The 25,126-nt window shown below is 45.7% G+C and overlaps 1 protein-coding gene across 1 annotated transcript in view; it reads left to right on the top strand.

The window, feature by feature from the left end:
• The window catches only part of LOC307085089 (CUB and sushi domain-containing protein 3-like), a gene marked incomplete at both ends in the record, with an annotated part of 322,874 nt that overhangs the window by 58,499 nt on the left and 239,249 nt on the right, over window positions 1–25,126 (top strand). Inside the window, 1 exon segment of the mRNA XM_079749759.1 lies at window positions 8,358–8,580. Within this exon segment, the coding sequence (XP_079605885.1) occupies window positions 8,358–8,580 (223 nt within the window).

Raw genomic sequence — 25,126 nt, 5'->3', positions numbered from 1 at the left:
TCAAGGCGATTTATTAGAATATGCCAATAGATGCACACACACACACACACACACAGAAGATGTTTACCTAAGAAACAGGTTACGTCAGGCATATAAGGGCGACTGTATCCACATAACATTGTTTGTGTGTCTGTGTGTCTACCTGCAAATCTGTGTGTTTGGAGAGGATGTGTGTGGGTCTTTGTGTGTGTGTGTTTTAAGTGTGTGTGTGTGTGTGTGTGTGTGTGTGTGTGTGTGTGTGTGTGTGTGTGTGTGTGTGTGTGTGTGTGTGTGTGTGTGTGTGTGTGTGTGTGAGTGTGTGTGTTTGAGCATGTGCATGTGTATGTACCTGCTGCAAATATGTGTTTCGTAGACGGCTTGTGTGTGTGTGTGTGTGTGTGTGTGGAGGAGGTCTGTCAGTTTTGGTCTGGTAGTCTCCATAATTAGAAGTCTCTCTTCCCCCCCTGTCTGCTTCAGTCTGTGTCTCCTCTCTCTCCCTCTTGCCCTCTTCTCTGCTTTCCTCTGCCTCCTTTTTGCAAAGCTTCTTCTTCTTATCCTCCATGTCTTCCAGCCTTTCTCGCTCTCGCCGCTGATCACTCTCTCTCTCCCCTCTCTCCGTCTGAGTGATGAGGGTTAAATCATCCCTCCATTCGAATGAGGGAAATGCATCCATCTCTTTCCTTCTTTTCTTGGCCATTTCTTTTTCCCTTTTGAGCAATCCAGAAAACCCAATCAACCTTCCTTCCGACCACAAGAAGAACGACTTATATCATGGGATAGATTTGACCGGTCATTGAACCCGGATGGAAAACCACCGGTTCTGCAGAACCCTAAACTGAGCTTCAACGGATCTCCCGGAACGATTGGTTCTTCCATTCTGTTGCCTTATGAATTGGGTTCTAGTTTTCCTGGTTGGTTCTCCTGTGTCATGGTGTGATTGGTTGGTTCAAACGGGCAGTGATCAGGTTAAGGCCGGTTCTTCTCCCAGAGCAGTGTCCTGCAGTAGCTCCTCCGCTATGTTCTCCCCTCACCCTTGACCTCTCTCCTCACCCCACCCTTGACAGGATTATAGAAAACAGCCTCAAATCTGCTGAATATCAGAGAGCAACCAGCAGGACGCCAAAAACTCTTTGAACACAGACTGTTGTCCTCAGATGAACCTCTCATGCATGCAAACACACTCACTCACACAACAGTGCACACCGGCGCCATCACTCACCTCACTTTGATGGTAAAACTTCAGAGCCAATGGCGTCCTAATGGATCGCGCTGGGTTCGGACCGGGCCAACATGGCGGCCCGATAGCTGGATTTCTTGCTGAGCTTTGCGGAAATATTTCTGCTGCTGCTGCAGTGTATCGGAAAACAAAGCAGGCGGGCTCGGCGTAGCCGCGAAGGGTTGGAGCTTTAACGAATGAGGGCACACGCGTACATGTCAAGACATGGTGGGGAAAGATACACACATAATGGCGGCCAGGGAGCAGATGGGCCATCTCAGTGACAAACCGTCATTGAAATCCCAAACTATTGAATTTTCAATGACATGACTGAACTGCTGCCTCCCCCCCCATCCCCATCCCCCCACCCCATCTCCCCCCCTCCCTCTTTTATTGGCTCATGTTTCTTTCCGGGATTCATTTCCTGTGAACTACAGCATAGACCGTTTGTCTTCCCGATAGTCAATCAGATAAGCCCGATTTTCTTGCTATTGGTATTGTTTTTTGTTATTTCCAGTTAATTCGCAGTGCAGCTCATTATAAGTGCATTATTTCCATCTGGATGGTCAAACTATAGAAATCATTTGAAGGGAATAAACCAATTTGTGCGGTGCTCCCTTGCCACTTCATCCATCAAATAATTGCCAGTGTGTCCAGTCATTAAAGAGCAGTAAAGTATTCCATTATTTAATATTGGCTCAACCATAGCCGGGATTAAAATAATACAGTAAACCCTCCACATCTGAGACACAGTCCTTCCTCTTTAGTAATTGAGAACAGGTCTTCATTTCTATTCTCGCAAAGAAGGGGGATCCTATTCACACACACACACACACACACACACACACACACACACACACACATTCCCAAACAGACATACATGCACATTTACACACACATTCCCACACAGACATACACGCTCATTCACATACAAATGCACATTCACTCACACACCCGCACATCACACACTTACACTAACACACACACACACACACACACACATTTCCACGCACACATACACAGACAAACACGCATAGATATACACAGTGGGTAATTGGTGTGCGAACGCTCTAAGGAGTTGGCCCTGGTTGCCATGGTAGATAATGACCACCATAAAGATCAAAGGCAGAGCGATGATGTCACTCATTGACCTCAACACTCAGAGAGGATCAATTATGGCCTAAGAGTCAAAGACTTTTGACACAACTTCAGCCTGCACGCAAAACACACATACACCCACACACTTTTGTGCACTCGCTCTCACGCTCACACAGACACACAGGAGTGTAGATTAAAAGAGTTGTTTCAACTTGAACCGACCAACGTTGACAAGGAGGCAATTAATCTAGGTTTAGAAGTGAATCAAGGCCTTCATTGATCTTGTCATCTCATCTGTTTGATCTGGTCAAACAATGTTTAAAACCTGCACATGAAGACCTTTCAGCGGTTCAATATTAATTTATCATTGATTTTCAGTAAATTCCTCTACCTAAGCGAGTCCATGTTCAACATGGTACCCCAGAGGCTTATTCGATTTCATCACGGGACCGGCAAGATTAACTTGGGCGGTAGCTGAGCGGGGAGCCAACAGTACTATCATTTTAGTCGTCTTGTTGTTGCAGTTAATATGAATACATTAAAATGGTATATTAATGTAAAAAATAAGGAAGAGTGCAGGTCTACCCGGCGCTATCCCTAACACTGTGGGAAAACCATGTGTGATGAGTTGAAGGGAGGTAGGGTCTGAGATGATATAAAGAAAGACTGCTGATCACACACTAATCGGATGCAAAACATCAACCAATTTAATTACAGGAAGCGTAGCTACTGTTGCCCTTTAACTCAGGTTTGTCTGTAGCAATAAGCACCAACAGAAACGAGACACTCCGCAGCCTAACAGCAGGCGGTGCTAAAAACCGCCCCTCTCTTCCTCAAGCAGAGCGAGCTGTTTAAATACTCGGCCGCCCCCCTCCCTTGATTGGATCGAACCAACTGTTGAATGCTCATGGGGGTCGGCCAAACAGTAGATAATGGTTATTAGTTCCACACAACCTTTCACAAAAAATTGGTACACCCTTAACGCCGCTTGAATGGCCTTTTATCTTATAATTATCAGAGGCTCGGAGTTGCGGCGGGTATTGGCGGACGAACAGACGCACACAGCTACCTGGCATGCAAAAACACAGACCAAAATATGTCTGTGCGATAATTTCTGAATTCATCAACTGAATGAAATCAAGGTGCGTCTTTTCATCTCCTTCCCCCCCACAGACAAGCACGATGTGCGGGTAGCACAGATGTCGATAATTTCGCTCCCCAAACATACAGCCCTTGAACAATGTCCTCCTCGGCTGTCTTTTGGGAAGGGGCCTATTGTGGTTCACACAGCGGCCTGGTTTTCCTGGCCGCTGTCTGAACGATTGTGAGGCCTGCATTATTGATGCGGTGTTTGTACTGGAGATGTGTGCTGGTTCGCCGGCGGTTCTGCGGTTTATTGTGAGAAGAGAAAAGAGCAACAGGGTAGCAGTGTCGTAATCCTTCCTGGAAGCAGCCCTCGCCATCTGCACCAAAACATCCACACCGGCTTTGTGCTTCATGGAAGCGAAGAACTCGCTTGTTTGCGGGCACATGCCTTTTGAGCTGCGACTGTTTGTGTACGGTGCCTTGGTTGTGCTTAAAATGCATGCATATCAGGGCATTTTGGCGTTAGTCGATGTTAAGTTGTCAGTGTGTGTGCCTCCTTGCCAGTCTTTTGAACTAGCTTGGGATATTTTCCTTGTTCGTGCCGTGGTATGAGGGAGGGGTTGCCTTTCGCCTTCTCTTCTTCATTGTTCTTTGTTGTTTTCCCCATTGTTGTTTATTTGGTTTTGTTTAAAAGGGCCTCGGGAAGTAAGGTAATGAGGTGCTTTATACACAAGGTGCTCTGCTGCTGTGGGTTTGTGTGAAGAACAGTGCCTCCTGGTGGTTTGGGAGTTGGACCGCTTTTGTTTCCTAATCATGCATGCACTTGAACCAAAACTAGGCAAGTACGGCATTCTTTGGGATGTAGCCTTTCATGTGGGGAAGCTAAGTACATAACCGTTGGTGTTTGTTTTCCCATGATGCATTGGTGAACCCTAACCCTAACCTTAAAGTTGGACCTGTGAAAATTCCATTAACGCACCCATTCTTAATGTAACCCCTCCCAAGGTTATAATTTTTAAAGAAACAACAGGAATAATCCCCAGAAAGGCAGTTATTACATGGAATCCACCTCTTTAATTATGAAAATCATTCAGGTTTGTTGTTATATTGACAAAGCTTGATGCTAATGCTCAAACCATTGGTTTTAGGGCTTCCACAGTTTAACTAGCATGCCATTATTTTACTTTGGGTAATGATGTATTATGGAAAGCAATATGTTTCTTTTATTAATCTATGCTTTACCGTAGCTATATCACTATTCTACATAATCAAACAAAGATTTATAATAATGGTTCTGGGTCGTAAAAGCACATAGCAATGTTTTATGTCTTTTTAATGAGTTTGCATAAATTTAATTTCGTATCTTATAATTGAGTAGGCAGGGAGCTATATTAAAACAGTCTTATCATATAAATCATCCAGGGTTTTTTATATTGCAATAAGTATTGACATTATTGATTTTAATATAAAATGAAACGTTTGTATATGTAAGGGGAGGCTAACAAATGAAAGCCTTCTATTTTCATATGAAGTTTTGTAGAAAAGTGAGTGTATGGAAGATAACTAAGGCTATGTGAGCCCATGTGGCCTCACCGCAGCCACCTCAAGTGACTTCATTCTCTTGGATCCTAGACATGAGAAGACCACATGAGCACATGACTCTTAATCATCGTCCCGATAGGCCGACATCAACTCTGTCAACCACATGACTCTTAATCAGCGCCCTGATTGGCCGACATCCACCCTGTCAACCACATGACTCTTAATCATCGTCCTGATTGGCTGACATCAACTCTGTCAACCACATGACTCTTAATCAGCCTCCTTATTGGCCACCATCCACCCTGTCAACCACATGATTCTTTAGAATTGCCACGAATGGCCAACCAGTCCTAAATTACACTTCATCAGCAGCCTGATTGGCCACATTCACCACGTCAACCACATGATTCTTCATCAGCTCCCTGCCTGGCTTGATTCCACCATGTCCACCGCATGACTCTTAATCAGCCGCCTGATTGGCCGACGAGCCACCCTGTGAACCACATGAATCTTAATCAGCTCCCTGATTGGTTACCAGCCTCCCTGTCAACCACATGACTCTTGATCAACTCTCTCATTGGCGACCCCCCTCCCTGGTTAGGTGTGCTTAAGGAACATGAGAAGAAGCGTATCGTTTCTCTTTCAGGGATCAATACAGTCGAAGCAAAAGGTAATCATAAAAAACACACTCTCTTAAACCCATTGCTGGTTGGCTTTTCATCTGGCTGGCTGCTGTGTGGCTCGATATAAACGTCTCATTAGGTTCCCAGGCGGAGGGAGAGAGATGAGGGATTCTCAAGCGCCCGCTAGTCAGGCAGTTTAAGACGATGAGAGTTTACATTAAGAATTTACAATACAGATGTTCAGCGTCACTTTTCTGTTCTACCACTTCAGCCTTAGCCGAGGTTAAAAATGCATATTGCATAAACACACACACATATCAAGAGAGCATGGCATGAGGATCGCCAGGTATTGACCTTGGAATGAAAACAAGCCTCTTTTGTTTTATCCAAATAACAATAAGGGCAGGGAAACGCTTTGATAGACCTTGAATCCTTGAAGACCAGTGAGTCTTCTCCAGGGCCTTCAAGTCATCAGTCTGGTTCCCATTCACTCGGCAAGACAACAAGTTCATGTTGATACTTAAAACAAAACTAATATCGCCATCGTAATAAAACCCCACGTTATGGAGCTCATACCTTCGCAAATCACCTGGTCGCCGCAATTCACGGAAATACAGAGTAGAAAGCTAAATCCCATTGCGCGTTGTTGGAGAGTGCTTCGGTCATGCCTGCATATTGCAGGACTCGCCATGTGCCCAAGAAGCATTATGCCTCCCTCACACATTTCATTTAGTTAAAAATACATCTCCTCCTTCCTCTATTTTTTAACCGCCCACCCACCCATACAGACGCACTTACACATGCACACACACACGCACACGCACACGCACACGCACAAACACATACGCACACACATGCATGCATCCAGTGATAATGAAGAGCCTTATTCATTAAGATGTCGTAGTGTTTATCCTCTATGAGTCCCCAAAGAAACCATTACCATTTGCAGAAGGCATTGGGCTGTGGGTGTATATAACACTTTGTGTGTATGGCCGTGGCTTAAGGGAGGTCTATTTCCTCCTCATTGGTTCCTCCTCTCCTTTCCGTGTTCTCATGTCTTTCTCTTGTTTCTTTCTTCTTCTTTCGATTTTGATTTCCACGTCGCATTTCTTTATTTTGTGTCTTATTCTTTTTTTCCTTTCTCTTTCTTTTTTGCTCCCTACCTTTCTACCCTGTGTGGTTGCTGGTTGTCCTCCTCCATGACCTTTCCAGGAGACTGAGTGGTCTTAATGGGCCTACAGCATGTTTTATTATGGAAAGAAACACCTTCTCCTGCTGAGTCAGCACATAGAGGATTACAAATAACTCCCACACTGACCTGGATCAACCATATCGATCTATCAAACTAGTTATATATAAATATATATATGTTCATTCTTCATAGCGCATGCCGATGTTAATACTAGGAAGTGCTGCCGTTGGCAGGAAGTAATCGTGCATCATTGTGTTATATTATGGTCTGTTATAATTAGCACAGCCTTGTTTTTTTGTGTGGTCTCAGAAATACGTAACGTGTGTGTGTGCGCGCCATCTTTGATTCATTATTTATTACAACTTGCGCGTTTGACCACGATAGGTCAGCGCTCTTCCTGAATGAGCTCACCGTGCATGTTTTATGAATCCGTTGAGTCAAAGTGCCACTTTGTGGACGGAGACTCCTCTACTCTATCCTACTCTGAGGTGTGTGGGTAACCGGCAAGAATCGCACCATGATGTATCTGGCTGTTTTTGTTTCCAGCGCGCGACGCTTGTCCCTGTGGTTTTATCATCATGAATGACACTCTGTCATTTAACCACGCATTATATATATAAAATCACTTAGGTTAGTGTCTCAAAGCCCTCGCTTGCATGACAATGCGGTGAACACTCCTTGTCATTCCTAGTCAACATAGCATTACGGTCCTCTACTCTGACTGAGACTGTCATCCATCTAGTGGTGCCTAAGTGGCACAGGGTGTGGTCTGAGGAAGACTGTGTGTGTGTGTGTGTGTGTGTGTGTGTGTGGAGAATTATTTGTGTCAACGTTTGTTTATGGATGTGTTTCTGTGGGCGTGCATAATAGTGTTAATGTTTGTGCATTATGTGTGTGTGTGTTTGCACGTGTGTGTGTCCGCCTGCGTGTGTGTGCTTCTCTCTATGTGTTTCAGTGGGTGTGTGCGTGTGTGTTTCTCTATGTGTTTCAGTGTGTATGTTTGTGTGTGTTTCACAGTTCCTTTGAAGTCCTTAATTAGTGTCCTAATTTTCACAAACGAGTGATGGTCCCTCCCTTCCAAAAGAATTAAAATGTCCCTCTGTGGGATATTTCTCTGCCGTCAGGCGCATGCTTATACACACACGAGCACACACACACACACACACACACACACACACACACACACACACACACACACACACACACACACACACACACACACATTCAAACTCACACACAAACACAAACACCCACACATACACATGAATGCCTTGAAAACAAAAACTGGTAAATAATATTGACACATTTCCCATACCAGGGCACACCCTGATTGGCTCGGTCAGTAGGAAACAGCGGCCCCCTGTCTCCCTTTGCTTTATGTGACCCCTCTGAACCATCACCTTCGTCCTCCACTTTATCTTTCTAATCTATTAAACCTTCACTTCAAACCCCTAGAGGTAGCCGGGTGGTCACCATGATGTTTGCAAAGGTATTGAACTAATGGTCTGTCTCTCTCTTTCTCTCCCTCCCTCTCTCCCCCCCCCCCCCCATTCCCCTCTCTCTCTTTGCCCCTCTCCCCACACTCTCTCTTTGTCTCTCTCCCCTCGCTCCCCTCCTGCAGGTTTTATATACACATGCGGTGGGATGCTGAAAGGCCGCAACGGGACCATCGAGTCCCCAGGCTTTCCTTACGGCTACCCCAACGGAGCCAACTGCACCTGGGTGGTCATCGGGGAGGAGGGCAGCCGCGTCCAGCTCCTCTTCCTGTCCTTCGCCATCGAGGAGGAGTACGACTTCCTGTCGCTGTACGATGGACACCCCCACCCTTCCAACTTCAGGACCAGGTGAGTGGGTGTTGGGGGTGTGTTGAGTTGCGATGGCTCGGCGCTGAAGGTGTACCAGCGGTTATTTGTGCTGTTGTGTGCTTTAGCGTGTTTTATCCGCCAAATTACAACGTCCATGATAGTCAGGGAGGTGTATGTGTGTGGGCTTGCCTGCGTATGTGTTTGTGTAAGCTGAGCTGCACATATATGTGTGCATATGTGCACACGTACCTGTCTGTGCTTTTGTGTGTCCGTGTGTGCTTATGCCTGCGCATATACGGGTGCCTGTGTGTGTGTGTGTGTGTGTGTGTGTGTTTGTGTGTGTATGTATACCTGCGTTTATATGTGTGTGCACACGTGCCTGTGTGTATGAGTGTGTGTGTGTGTGTGTGTGTGTTGAGCTTTTATCCTCCGCCCTAATAGGCTTTGTTTCCCATCATTCATCCAATCATGTCCAACCAACCATGTAGTGTCTGACGAACCAGGGGCTCAGAAAGTCAAACATGGCCCCAGTCCGACCAATAGAAACCGATGTTGCAGGAAATTGGGGGAACGCAAGCTTGGATGTGATGAAGAAAATACAACGGGAGATATGCTGCCGTTGCTATGATGTGTCCATTAGGAACGGCTCTGTAGCGGAGACGACGGCAAATAACTCGAAAATATGCGTGCGTGTGAGATGCAAGAAATGTGATTTGGCTTGCAGTGTGTGTAAGCCTATCACGCGGTTTGCCTCTTATACGCATTCATATTTTCTACGAACACGCACACACACATAAATAAACGCACACACAAAGAGGCAGGCTGCAGCAGTGTGTTTAAGAGGTCACATCCATTATCAAGAATATGGTCATTATAGCGAGAATGATTATGATTAACACACACACACACATACTGTTCTCCCATGCTGTCTGAATGAAGATTCTATCTGCGTTGCGTTGTCAGCGTAGTGTAATCATAGTTTTAGCAGCAGTAATCCACGTCATCGATGCCAGGATGGATTAACATCAGAGTCCAACCCTTAGCATTTCATGTGTGTCTTTATTTATTCTGGTTTCAGACCTGATTTGAAAACAGTAAAGGTTTAGATAAGGTATTTCCCCGGTAACTGGGGACTATTTTGATGGGCACCAATTATGTAAAGGCTGTGGAGTTTTTACCTTCTAATCTAATCAGTTTTGGAGTTGTACCAAATACTTAATCTCTCGGGAGCGATGTTATTAATTAAACTGATAAGACTATTTTAATGACGCAAAGGTGGGTTAGATTGCCTGATGAAACATTTACTACTTGATATAAAAATTGATAAATTATCCGAAAATAATTGTGCCCTCCGTTTGATTGACGAGGACAGAGAGAGAGAGTGAGAGTGAGGGGGAGAGGGAGAGAGAGGGAAAGAGAGGGAGGGAGGGTGAGAGACAGAGATGGAAAGGGGAGCAGAAAGGAAAGGGGAGGACAGTGATTCAGAGAGAGAGAGAGAGAGAGAGAGAGAGAGAGAGAGAGAGATGGATATAGAACAAGAGAAAGGAACGGGGAATGGATGGAGCAGGGCATGCAGACTGTACGTGCATGCAATGTAATTAAAATTCCATCAGACTTATTCTCACTCAAATTACCCCCCGGACACGTCTGTTTATCAACACCACAACTTCAACCAAGGGGAGAATATTTTTTTCTTTGTTGCATTTTAGTCCTCTTAAACTAGTTAATTGTCGCCACTGGACACCCATCACCCCCGCACAGCCTGTCGCTACGGAGTGTGTTCGTTGCTTGCCGAGTGTCAAAACACAGTCCCCCACCTCTCACGCCTGCCCCAGATTCCCCCCCCCTTTACACAGACTCATATTAATTGCATTCATTAGCTCGTTTGACAAAACACCTCTGCTCGTTAGAAAGCATAAATAATCTAAATGTGTGTTCGCGGTGTTTGGATCCATAATGGCTGCCGCAGACGCACTTCATTAAGGGGCCTCATGTTAATGGAGCAGGAGGAGGAAGCGATGTAGAATTACACCCGGATAAGTGTACGAAAGACACTGGAGAGAGGAAACTGCCGTGGGTCTTTTAGAGCTAAGTGCTGTTTTGCATTTAAACTTTTTACATTGATTTCAATGTGGTGGCTCACTCTGCTAATACGCTAACAATGTATGCTACGCCTTGTGTGCTACCGGCCATTCCCTTGCTTTTAAGTCCCTTTGCGGTCCGTCGTCACTTTTGTTTGTCATAAGCGCTAGCATAATCTTTATGTAAAGTAGAAGTATATGTATAGTTGAAAACGTATCACTTTCTTTCTTAAAAGTTGACTGAAGAGTTGATGAATAATATTGTGACACAGCTTTGATGGATGAAGTTCTAAGGATGAATGATGCCGTAACATCATTAAACCGTTAAACTCCATTAGACAGCTTATAATATTATAAGCTAATAGAAGAAGATTTTAACAGATATATACCTATATCTACAGTAGCCAGTCTAATACGTAGGTTGGATTTTAAAACTTTGCAGACACTTTGTTTAAGGACGTGGGTGTACAGACAGAACCTTTTAAGTTGTCTTAATATGTCTTCCATACATCACTGTCTAACTTTGTTTAAAACCTTTAACAGAAACACACACATCTCTCCCTCTCTCCTCGCCCAGATGAACGCAGACACGTAGACGCACACACACACCAAGACACACACACACACACACACACACATATACGCGTACACAAAGTGGCAAATATTATCCAAACTTAAATGGCTTCTCTGCTATTAAGCTGTCTGTTTGGATTGGTCCTCACTGTGTGTGTGTGTGTGTGTGTGTGTGTCACCGCCCGGAGAGTCATTGTGTGTGTGTGTGTGTGTGTGTGTGTGTGTGTGTGTGTGTGTGTGTGTGTGAATGACAGGCAGAGTTTAAGAGGAATAAGCCTTGCACGGCGGTATTTAGAGAGGTCAGACCGCGGGACCATGTTAAAAGGCTCATCTCTTCCTCGTGGACTCCTAAAGCGACCAAGTCAAACTTGACAGTTTGGACGTTCCAGAAGGCAGTGCCACAGATCCCCCTCTCCCCCTTAAATACTGTTGCTGTTTCACAGAGCTCTCTGTCCCCCTCCGCTATCACCCCTTGTTGTCACCTCTTGTTGAAAGTAAACCCACTTATATCACCTGCTTCTACCACCTTCATATTTCATCTCTCCAGCTCCACCCAACCCGATTGGTGGAGACTCTCTGTAATCCAACCAATAGGAGCCACTCATCCACTCATTCAGTTAAAAGGAACGTTCAAACCAACTTCCCATTAATGGTTATTTTCACGGCCAGTTACTCTATCGGTCATTCCATCGAACAAGTCAACTGCAATCCAATTGATTAGTCCTTTCAGTCTGTAAAATTCCACACATCAAAGACTCTCAAGAACCATGTTGGGCCATCTCCAAAGGAATCCTACTTGGTGAACTAGCTAGCTTAATATGAACCGCATCCCCCCCTCTCCCTCCTTCAGAGGATCATCACGCCCTGTCACGGAGTCCCTCTGCACTCTCCTTATTAATGCGTTGTGGCCAGGGCGCTGGCGTTGTACCGTCTGTGTTTAATTGGAGCGAACAGGGCAGGTTACTGAGCATCTCATCGCTTTGAAGTTGGCGCATCCCGGCTAACGGCGAGTTTATCCCCCTCTCCACTGTGAGACGTGACCTAGATCTGTATCTGTAATGCTCGACGGCACCAGTTACACACCTGGCTGGGTCAACCCATCCAATACACACACATGCTGTATAGGCATTGGGATTCAAACAGACATGCGCGCACACGCACACAATCTCACACACACACCCACACACACACACACACACACACACACACACACACACACACACACACACACACACACACACACACACATAGATATGGACAGGCCAACATCTAGATACGCACACGCACTCACACACATACAGATAGGTACAGACAAGCAAACGAAGACACCACACACACACACACACACACATCCACACAGATAGGTACAGACACGCAAACGAACACACAGACACACACAAACACACACACACAGATTGGGACAGGTCAACATTTAGATACACGCACACACACGCACAAAGAGACACGAAATCAACTTCACTCACACCGAATCAGAAGTGAAGAGTCAAGCCTTGTGTGAAACTTGCAATGAAAGACACCAAATATTGTCTTTGATGTCTGAATGTTATTCCTGAGCGGTATTCCGGAACCCAAGTCGATCAGCGCGCTACAATGTGGATGCGTATGCATGGGTTTTCACGCAGGTGTGTCCGTGTGGTGTGAAATGAGGTGTGTTTACCCCTGAGGTACAAGTATTTCATCTCCTGCTGCATCGGTTCTGCCCCGCAGGGGGCTAGAGGTGCGTCTGGGAAATGGGTGTGTGTGCGTGTGCGTGTGCGTGTGTGTGTGTGCGTGTGTGTGTGTGTGTGCGTGTGTGTGTTGGCTGATCTAAACAGCTTTGCTCGAGGTAAAAAGGTAGGATGAGAGATAGAGAGAGAGAGAGAGGGAGAGAGACAGAGAGAGAGAGACAGATCCCACGGCCTTTTGTGCACCTTTTTTCCATCTGTTCTGGATTCAAACCGGCGTTTTGCATGAATCCCAGCTGTCAATTTACAAAGACTTTAACTCATTAGACGGTTTACTTTCTCTATGCACTCGAACATAGAAGCCAGCTCGTTTCAGGCTGAGAGGATCTAAGACAAAACGACTACGATCTACGAAAGAGAAAGAGAAAAGAGAGAGAGACACACACACATAGAGAGAGAGAGCGAGACAGAGAGAGCATAAAGAGAACCAGAACGGGAGATTAATTCAATTCCAGCCGTATTGAGTCATCAATCCCTCTGGAATATATCGCTGGGCCATTGCCTGGCCACTTTTCTTTCAAATGACATTCATTCACTCCTCAAACCCTTAGTTCCGACGTTTTAGTGTCTATCTTCCATTCTCTCTTCTGTTCTTTATTATCCCCCCCCCTTCCCCTTTCTGTGTCTCTCTCCCCATCCATCCGGCCCTTCCTCCTCCCCTCCCCTCCCTGCCCCATCACCTCTCTCTCTAAAAGAGCCTTTCTCTCACATAGATTGGATTCATTCATTTATTGTCCTAGTCTGGTTCCACTGCTCGGTACTGCCTGGCCCCTTTGAATAACTCCTGCTAATTTCACGTCCACGTTTCCTCTCACACTTCCCCTCGTGGCTAACACTCCAGCCACGCTCTCCCGCTGTCAGCTCCTTCTAAAGAGTGGATTTGGCCGCTCACCCTAGCACCCGCACCCCAGATGTCATTAACTCAGGGGTGATAACCAGCTTTCGTGACGGTTCAGCTCAGTCCTCCCGAGATTAGAAGTGTAATCATTTCAATAAAGCTGGCGGTACTTCCTGTGTTGATTTCTGTCCCTCGCTCTCTCTCGCTCTCTCTCTTTTTAGCTCTCTATATCTCGCTCTCGCTCTCGCTCTCTCTCTCTCTCTCTCTCTCGCTCTCTCTCTCTTTTTTTATCTCTCTCTCGCTCTCTCTCTTTTTTCTCTCTCTCTCTCGCTCTCTCTCTTTTTTTCTCTCTCTCTTTCTCCATCATCTCATGCCTCTCTCTCTCCATCCCCCTCCCTCTCTCATGCCTCTCTCTCTTCTCCCCCCTCTCTCTTTCATGTCTCTCTCTCTCTCTCTCTCTTTCACTCTCCATCCCACTCCCTCTCTCATGTCTCTCTCTCTCTCTCTCTCTCGCTCTCTCACTCTTTTTAACTCTCTCTATCTCTCTCCATCCCCCTCTCTTTTTTTCTTTCTCTCTCATGCCTCTCTCCATCTCCCTCCCTCTCTCATGCCTCTCTCTCTCCATCCTCCTCCCTCTCTCATGCCTCTCTCTCTCCTTCCCCCTCCCTCTCTCATGTCTCTCTCTCCAGCTCTCTCTCTCTCTCTTTCTCTCTCCATCCCCCTCCCTCTCTCATGTCTCTCTCTCTCTCTCTCTCTCTCGCTCTCTCACTCTTTTTAACTCTCTCTATCTCTCTCCATCCCCCTCTCTTTTTTTCTTTCTCTCTCATGCCTCTCTCCATCTCCCTCCCTCTCTCATGCCTCTCTCTCTCCATCTCCCTCCCTCTCTCATGCCTCTCTCTCTCCATCCTCCTCCCTCTCTCATGCCTCTCTCTCTCCTTCCCCCTCCCTCTCTCATGTCTCTCTCTCCAGCTCTCTCTCTCTCTCTTTCTCTCTCCATCCCCCTCCCTCTCTCATGTCTCTCTCTCTCTCTCTCTCTCTCTCCCTCCCTCTCTTGGCTTCCCTCAGTGCATCTGTTCTCTGTGTGGCAGCAGCAGACCTTTGAGACTCTATCTGTAGGCGTTGGGCACCTGGGATGCTCGTTAATTGAATTCTCTTCTCCATCTTCTTCCTCGCGTGTTTGTTTAGCGGCCATGTTTGCATTTTCGATGATGGGAGTTTGAGTCTGAAACTTATTTCTTTAATTCATGTCTGTATCTTTATTCAATTGATCCCTAGGGATCAATCGAGCCATCTGTATCTGTCATCGCATTGAACTGCTAGGGATTTCCATTGAAAAGGCCTCATTATTGCAGATGATATTTATGATTAGTTTACATCTGTGTAGCTTGACTGTTTGTGCTACTCAAACAAATGAGTCTTCCTATGTAATAAACCAAACAAAATGCAAATGATTTAAATGTGCTTATAGTTTCATGGTGAAAATGACAGTTGGACCATCAAATATTTAGCACGCCACCGAGGCAGTAAATGGAGAAAGTAAATGGCACATACTAGAGATTCGGCTTTTGATCAATATTGCATTAATACACATTCTCACACGAAAACGCACCGGTGGTGCTATCTAGAATAATCAGTCTGCGACCCGGGCTAGCTCTCCTAAAAGCGCTCTGTTGTTCGTTCGCTTGCACCGCCTGCGGCTCCATGTCTCCGAGCTCCTGTTGCATTTTTTACCTCCTAGCTGGTGGTCCGCAATCCAATCACGATAGTAAAAGGTACAAATGCCGCACTTGGAGTTTTCCGCATATTAATATTCACACCGCCATTCCCACTGCGTGTGCATGTGTTGTATCCGATGTCGTGATCCACTGTACGGTCTCCCTGCAACCACACGTTATCACAAACAAGAGAGGAACATGTTCTGAGAGTGAAGCAAAGCAGTGTCTGTGGCTGTTGTTTAATCAGTGTGGCATCCATCAAAAAACATGGCTCCACGATATTGCCTCGCTCTTCTGTGCCTTTCGTAAGTGTTTGACACCTACAGTGAATAGCTAAATCATGCACTGGTAATATTATTATCATACTGGGATTCAATGTGGGTAACGACTTAAACCACCCCAAAAGTTACAAACCACCCCATGGTTTGTAACTTTTAGAAGAAAACCATCCCTAACATCTTTGTATTTTCGATTTACTATCACTTTTATTCAAAGCAATTTACATATCATTTTTATTAAGGTACCTACTATTATGACCAGATAGGGGCTAGGCATTTTTTCCACACATATGACCACAGGGAGACTGCTGCCATTGGGGTTTGAACTCACAACCTTCCAGCCCAGAGTGGAACTCCCCAGCCACCAGGCTACCCTGTTCTATTCTCAGAGTGATACCTCACTCTTTTTTTGTAATTGAATCGAAGACACTGCTTCTTCATTCTGGGCAACTCCCTGCGCTCAGTGGTAATATTAACCGTGTGTGTGTGTGTGTGTGTGTGTGTGTGTGTGTGTCAGTTCAAGGTCCCAGTAATCCCAGTGGCTAAACTGGTAATCCCTTCAAGCTACCCATTAGCCCCCTGACACACGAACAAACACGCTTCTATGGCCATGGCCATATTGCGCGTGCACACACACACACACACACACACCCTAACCCACACCTACACACACACACACACACACACACACACACATACACAGATGAAGATACACACACACACACACACACACACACACATAGATGTATATAAACACACAGACACACACACACATGCACACTACACACACATGTTCAGACTGACACAATTCAATGAGTCCGCGGAAGTCACCCAGGTGTCAGGCAGACTGTTCCCTGGGGAAGGATCACTATGATCAGCCACAAAGCTGGCCCAAGGCCCTTGGAGGAAAAAATGAATGGAGGCTTGAGCTGGTAATACATACAGATTAAGAGAGAGAGGGGGAGAGGGAGAGAGGGGGAGAGAGGGAGAGAGAGAGAGAGAGACTGCATGAATAGCAGCCCAGTAACTTGCTGATGAAGAACAATGGATTGAATTAAAGACCCTAAGAGGGAGAGCGAGAGACAGAGAGACATGGGTGAGTGAGGGAGAGAGAGGGGAAGATAATGCAAAGTAGAAGGTCAAAGCGAGTGATTGACGAACGATGGAATTGAGAGAGATAAGGGGGAGAGAGAAACGCCGGGCCCCAGAATTAAAGAACAGGAGAGGAGACTTGGGTAGAAATCGATGAAACAACCAGCTGGAAAGGTGGAATACAACAGACACACACAAAAGCACACACACACACACACACACACACACAGTGCTTATGTTTAGTATTAACTTGCGTGTTCGGTGCCACTGGGCTGTTGAACACGACACAGGAGGGATCCGCTATCTTGCAGCGAATTGCCCACATTACTTCCTCCGTCACAGCATCATACATCTCTCTCACAGCCTTCTGTTGTGGTTGTTTCTCCCTGCTACTTGAGTGGATTTGTTTGTAGAAATCTGTCAATCCGTCATCATTGACGGAGTGGCCCCTCTGTTTCTTTTTATAACCAAAAATCATCTATTTAGGACGGAGTCGTTCAGCAGATTGTTTCAGCAGATATAAAGCAGTGTGTTTCACATTCATGTCGGTAACGAGCAGGGCAGACTGCGATGCCCCGCTCTGGGATGCCTACGGGTTTGGAGGCAGACAATTGGGGAATGGAACCCAAAACCTTTTTGGGTTGGATCCCACTACATTAACCTGCCCCCCCCCCCCCCCCCCCTCCATTCCCTACTGTTGAACGATGCCAATGCAAAATCGCTGACCAAGCATTCAGAGGACCAGCCCAGCCGCGGTCAGGCATGTTTTCGATGGCCTGATTTAATCGTATTGATATGATGGATTCGCCCGCCATCCCCTGTGGCTTTGAGACTGAGCTCCTGAACGCTCTGCAGGCTGCGTTCAGAGAAGCGCAGCTGTCCATGGTGCTGAACTCTGTCCACACAGGAGAATAAGCAACAACTTCTCCGAGGGTGGTTTGGAGTTAATGCTCTCTGCCCACATTATCACCCTTACCCTCAGGGCTGGAACCCAGCAGACCCACTCGTCATCGTTTACAGAACAGGGGAGATACCGGACATGCTAATGGTGCGTTGTAATTTCCCTTTAGAGAGTCCGGTGGCTCTCCATTCCTTCCCCTAAATGCTAATTCTCAAGTTTTACATTTACATTTACCCTTGGAAGTATATTTGTTTTAATCACAGTTTGACTATACTTCTTTACATTTACTCTTGGATCAATGTACACAGAACATGGCATAAAACACTGTCGTATCCATCAGTACTATTTTATATAAATGTAATAAAATAAAATCAATTATAGAGATTTGTTTTTTAATATGTATCATAATATATTCTCTCCAGTGTTTTAAAACATGGCACTTAACACAGACCGCACTGTGATTTACCTCCTATCCCCCCTGTCTATCCAGAACCTTCACTTAATACGTGGGTCTCAGATCTGTTTGCGACATAAAGATCAGGTGGAGAAGAAATTGTAGAGACAGTTTGGGGATCTGCCGGTTCCATTTCCAATGTAGTTCCCTGTGTGCCCTCGAGCTCCAATACCTAACTCTCTAACTGCTCCTCCAACAAAAGCCGGCATCATCGTGTTGTGTAGTTGACACGTCATTGTGTGTGTGTGTGTGTGTGTGTGTGTGTGATTGTGTGAGGTAATACCTGTAAAGTGCTCTGAGTGGTTTGGAAAGTGCTCCATAAATGTGGTCGATATTGAAGACCTCGTTTAGTTGTATTTACCACCCGGCGCACACAACTTTGAAACTAAGTTTGTGTGTTGCGTTCATCTCTCTTGTTTGTGATAACTGTATGACCACCAGGACAGCAGTCGGAGCCAGCCAGCTGTAATCACATACACTGCAGTATTCCTCCCTCGTATTGCAACTCTTCATCAGACCAACTGCCAATTAACGTCCCAGTCAGTAGCATTGGTCCCATAACAAATGCGCTCAAATAAAGTTTACCTTGCTACTGCAAAGGGATGCACTACTTGCAAAGTATGTGTTTGTGGGATTGGTTACCATAAGCGTTCAAAACAAACCCTACCGTTCGCCCCCATCCTTTTATCGAATGTGTTCAACGACAATAGGCATTTGGCAGTAGTTTACTATCTGTCACGTATCCATCCCCAGTCATTAAACAGAGGGTAGTGTCAGGACTACAGCAGCGGCACATCAGAGCACCACATTAGTCTTCCCTCTAGGCTCAGACTTCTTAATTTGTAGCCATAATTAGCAAACAGTGCACAGCAACCTAATAACTCCCTTTTGACCTTGAAGGAACACGCACACAAACACACATGCACATGCCCGAGCACACACACGACACAAAAATACACACACACACATACACACAGCCAAACAAAATCACCCACACACCTCAACAAACGTACACACACGCAGAACGTACACACATACACACACACAAACACAATAACACACCCAAACACGCACGCACACACACACACACACACACACACACACACACACACACACACACACACACACACACACACACACACACACACACACAAACACTCACACTAATTCCCCTCTCGATTCCTAAATCGCTTTAACCACAGTGTGATAACACTGCAAAAAAAGCGTACGCGTACACATCCAGTTAAAACACCCCTCCTGCCTACTCGGCCCACTGCCTCACCACCCACCCTGAGTGTACACTTTGGCTCGCCCATTAAGGCATTAGCGGGAAAGGACTAATACCACGCTACGCTAATACTTTAGCTTGAGCGACAGCTAGGGGCTGCTCCTCCTCCACAGTGGCTGCCCACTGTCTCCACCGCTCCGAGAGCCCACACTCTCTCACCCTCCTCCCCCCACACCTCCTCAGCTCCCGTTACCAGCCACAGGAAGGGAAGACATTAAGCAGACTCAAGCAGTCGTGTCATTTTTTTTTTCGCGCCCGCTGATGACTTAAGTGTCTATAATTTTGGGGTAGCGCTGCCGCTACGGCGGCCAGCACGGCAGCGGGTCGCCGCGGAGACCGGGGCGACGGAATGATTCATCGCGCCGCGCGCTAATAGAATTACCATCTAGCCGCAGCGGGCGGGCCCCGTCCGCGGCCTAGGCTTGCTTTTTTATTTCTGGCTTGTTTTCGGCGGCTTCGAAAACGAATGCTTGTCCTCTGTCATCAGCTGGTGGGCGACAGATTTGCTGCGTCGGTGGGTTTTATGGCCGCCACCGCCGTGAGGGGCTTAAACAGTAAAGGGGAGGGGCGGGGGGGGGCGGACGGTTATCAACGACACCACGCTGACACCACCCTGGACCCGGGACAAACGTTTAGCTCCCCGTGAACACGGCGCGGCGGGACGTCAATCGCTTTCAACCCTGTTTGGGTTGTGTCGGGCTTTATCGCAGTGGGCCTGGAAGGGCGACACAGGCCCACACCTGACCCCTGACCCCTGACCCCTGACCCTTAGCACCGCTGTAGGACGTGGGAACGGAGGAAGGACCACAGAGGAGGGATTCCCTCACTCCAGGAACCGCTAGGGGGGTCCGATTTTACAAAGAAGATAAAGACAAACAGAGCCGCGGAACAAACACTGGAGACAAACAGAGCAAGCAGAAACACAGGCTGTGTAGACTGTGGTGTTTCATCGTTTGCGTAGTCATAGCTCCTTTGATGTTAATTGATGTATGTAGTAATTTGAGTCTGCCCACATTAATCATGGCCATACATTCATATGTTCATAGTTGCAATAATAAACACCTTAAAGTACTTATCCATCTATGTCGACGTCAGTGAGCCCCTCGCCGGCAGAACAAGTGGATTGTTTAAAACGAGAGAGAGAGAGAGAGAGAGAGAGAGAGAGAGAGAGAGAGAGAGAGAGAGAGAGAAAGAGAGAGAACGAACGGGCCATTTCTGCTCTATTGCTCCTTTCATTATCCTACTAGACAGAAATACAGGAATTCAATTAAACAGCCATTTAGTGACCTTAGTGCACGTAGGACACATGGCGGTGTGCGCACACACAAACATACATGGCACAAACGTATCAATTAATCACTGTCTGTCAGCTAACCATTGTAACGGCTGGCACCTCAATGAACCATGGGAATTATAGATTGTGTTTGCATGTGTGTGTGTGTGTGTTTGTGTGTGTCTGTGTTTGTGTGTTTGCGAATGGGTGGGGGGGGGTCGTAGGGTAGATGATATACCCTTTGTTGTCATTTTAATTGCTTCTTTTACTAAAGTAAAGGTTAGAAGCTTGTTTGTGTGTGTGCGTTTTTTTTGCGTGCCAGTTTGTGTGTACATGTGTGGGTTCTTGGGTATCGGTTGCATCCACTGGTAATACTCTAAATTATATAATGTTTTTTCTATCGCTGTACTTTTCGATTTTTACCTACTTTTTTGAGTCAGAAGAGTGAAATGAGCTGTAAATCCAACCGGTTCCCTTCACCCCGCCGAACTGTGTGGCGGATGTGTAATCGAGCACTCTGAAACACAATGACACCACAACATAACCCGGCACCAAGTTTGAATTCTAGAGTTGAAGCGTGGGCCCTGAAGTACACCTGATTACGAAAAAAACGTCAAATCCTAAAGATCTTTTGAACTGAACGTGTTTTTGTAACTTCTTTGCCTCCCCGAAATATGCTACTCTCAAACTTTGCCTGTACCACGCATCGCCAAGTACCAAAGCAAAATCATTCCGACCAATTAGAGCTCTTTACTTTTCCTAGTGATACGCAGTCATTTGCTGATGTGATCCTGAGGATGTCCATTCACAAGAGATTTAGTCCCGCCCTAATACGGGGTTGTCACATGGGTCACGTCACGCATCACAAGGTATTACGTGTGTGCGTGTGTGTGTGTGTGTGTGTGTGTGTGTGTGTGTGTGTGTGTGTGTGTGTGTGTGTGTGTGTGTGTGTGTGTTAATCATCAGTGTCCAGCCGAGCACACAAACATCTTGTTATTGGGTATTAAAAGTTGATGATGGCATCTGAACTATGCCCAGGAGTGAGTAACTAACAACGTGGGATGAAACACATGGGGCGTAAATCCAACTCAATGACAATAAAGTACACATAAACACACACACACAGGGGCACACATCGACATTCACAGAGCCAACAAACGCATCGCAGGCCAACCACAACTTAGTCCAAGTTGTGGTAATAATAGCTTTGATAACGCCCATTAAATATTGTCTCCTGCAGTCAACTTAATTAATATATAGATAATTACGGTGTTAGGACTATCAAATACACAAGGGCAAAACTCACAGGTACAGAACAGGGAATTAAAGGTGTCATAAAGGACCACTGAATCCTAATTACCCACCGCTGTTTACAAGGTAAGGTCGCAAAGTTACAAAGTCTCAACTGCCAGCAAAGTTACTGTTTACGTCCCTTTGAGCATTGGCTTACCCTTGAGTCAAACTAACCCAACTTAACTTCTGCTACACTTTGGATTCGGATAAGGAAACAGTGGCGGGTTTATGCGTATTGTTTTATGTGACTGTGTATTAGTGTCTTACCTTGGCATGTAGAATAGTGACCTATCAAATACTGTTTACGCTGTTACGCATGGATTTACTCCTCTCTGCTCACCTCCTGGATAACAAAACATTTTTGAAATGTACTTTACTCCTGGCTCCTGCTATTGAAAAAGTGCTTTCTTGGGGATTATAAAGTCTACGCTAGTTAGGGTCCCCTTTCACTTCAGCTGACAACAGTCACCGAAGCAATGGCTAATTTAAATAAAGTTCCCATAAATGTGGATGGGGGGGTGGTGGGATTGGCTCGCCAAAGAAATTGCAGGCGGTGGTAATACCTTGAAAGCCAGCGTCTAAAGCCAAACAAGGGAGACAGTGATGTTATTAAGAGAAAAGTGAAACACTAAAGCCTGTCCCATCAGATTTCTAAGGTGACGAAAAGGTGGGAAGTCTGCTTCTCCTTTTCAGCTTCAGATCAACCTAATCCCACAGCTCCCATATCTCCCCTTACCCCCTCCCTGTCTCCGCTGCCATTGCTCTTTATTCAGACATTTACAGGAAATTGGACCTTCCTTTCATTATTTCCATCTTTCTGTCATTATTTTCCATTATTTATTTATTTCTTACTTTGCGGTTCTTTCTTTCTTTCTGTCTTTATTTCAGTCCCTTTTTATCTTTTTATTGGACATCCTTTTTAAAAGTCTTCACAAAATATTTGTGTGTGTGTGTGTGTGTGTGTGTGTGTGTGTGTGTGTGTGTGTGTGTGCGCGTGTGTGCGCGGGTGCTTTTGTGTGTTACTCTCTTTGCTAGTCATCCCTGGTAAAGAACATTAAGCATGTAATATAAATCAACGCAAGCTCAAGATCATCCACTGACCTCCGCATTGCAGTAGCTCAATTTCCATCGGACCAAGGGCAGGTCTCATTAGCAGCTTTGTACTCATTTATTAACTACAACACAACTCCCTTGTCGCTATAGGAAGATATATCCCCTGCCTCTGTGGAGAGGTCATGTGGCCCACTGGAGACCCCTATGTGTCCATCATCACTCCTCCAACCTTCTTCAGTCAGCATGCTTTTCAACGCGCTCACTGGGGAATTGTTGCCTATGGGGCTGGGGGATGTGGACAAATGTATCATCATGATAATTAAGATTTTAATTAATTAGGACATTTACACAATATCAATAATTATCTCGATAGGCTTGTGAATTTGAAATACCATTCTGCATAAAAGTCTCACCGTGGATCTTAAAATTGGAGTATATGGAAACGTATTTCACTGGACGGAAACTAGTTTTTCTTTGTCACAGATGTTTCAAACCTCATATTTGATGATTTTAAGGGCATATCTCCTCATCGTAATTCACTTATACTATTAAACTGGCTATCATGATGAGTCGATATCTACATTGCATGACGATACAATGCCATTCAAAGATGATAAACGTTAATATTGAATTATTGCCCAGCTCAGTTGCTGATAAATCTCCCAACAATAAAACCAAATCATCTATGAAGCATGAAGCAGCTTTCCACTGAGGTCCAACAGCACGGGGAAACGTGTGTGTGTGTGTGTGTGTGTGTGTGTGTGTGTGTGTGCCCAGCCCTTGTACTGAACATGTCATTGATCCATAATTTATCCCTGCCTTCCTCTCTCTTTCTCTCTATCTCTTTCTCTGTCTGTCTCTCTTATTCTCTCTTTTTCTACCTCCCTCCATCTGTGTCTCACTCTTTAACAATGTCTCTCTCTCTCTCTCTCTGCCTCCCTCAATCTGTGTCTCTCACTCTTTAACTATGGCGCTCTCTCTCTCTCTCTGCCTCCCTCAATATGCGTCTCCCCTCCATCCGTTCCTCTCTCCACCTCTCCTTCTCTCTCATCCATATATCTCTCTAACGACCGTCCCTTTAAGGCCCTGTCAGTCCTGACGCCTCCCCTTTAAATGCCAGCAGACACATGCTATCTGTCTCTACCTATCTGCCCAATACAGGTGTGTGTGTGACTATTTGCGTGTTTGTGTGTGTTTTTGCGTCAGTGTGTGTGTATCTTTGCAACTGTGTGTCTCTGCGTGCATTTGTGTCCATGTATCATTGTGTTTGTGGGTATTTACGTTTTTTGTGTGTGTGTGTGTGTGAGGGCGAAAGTGTTTTTGCACGTGTGTTTGTGTGTGTGTTTGTGTGCGTGTCCTTGTACATGTGTGTATCATTGTCTCTCTCTGTGTGTGTGTGTGTGTGTGTGTGTGTGTGTGTGTGTGTGTGTGTGTGTGTGTGTGTGTGTAACTGTGTAGCTGTGTAGCTGTGTCAAATGTAATTGTAAGTGATGGGCTAGCTAGCAGGCCAAACAAGGTTTAGCTCGAGGGGGCAATGTCCACCAGGTAGCCCAGCCAAAGAGAGACGTGTGTGGGGTGAATGGGAGGACTGGGTGGTGTTCGGTTGGGAGTACTTTAAATTTAACCACAGGCCTTTGTGGAAATTTTATAAGCCAATCATTAGGTACAATTAGAATCCATGATTTTGCTTCTTAGTCGAAGCAGTCAGACTGCTCATGAAATGATCTTCTCAGCTTGAGTTATGACAGTGAGCAGAATAATGCTTAATATACCCAAACTAAAATGCTGGTTGGATGGAAAGGGACAAGGGACACATTGGGGAGAGACAACACCGAGACAATTCAGCTCACATTAGATGCAGAAGATGTCATTTGTCTAGTGAGGCAGTCTCATTTCTGTATGGAAGATACTGTAATGCCCAAAACCCGCAGTGCTTCACAGAGTACACAGTACTGGTTCTCGTTTCAATGGTGATTTCACATTTCAATTGCAGTCGCCGCA

The sequence above is a fragment of the Pollachius pollachius genome, assembly GCF_949987615.1.
Source record: "Pollachius pollachius genome assembly, chromosome: 13".
NCBI classification, from domain to species: Eukaryota; Metazoa; Chordata; class Actinopteri; order Gadiformes; family Gadidae; genus Pollachius; species Pollachius pollachius.
The sequence above is the reverse complement of the archived record's forward strand: the minus strand, read 5'-3'. Positions and strand labels throughout refer to the sequence as shown.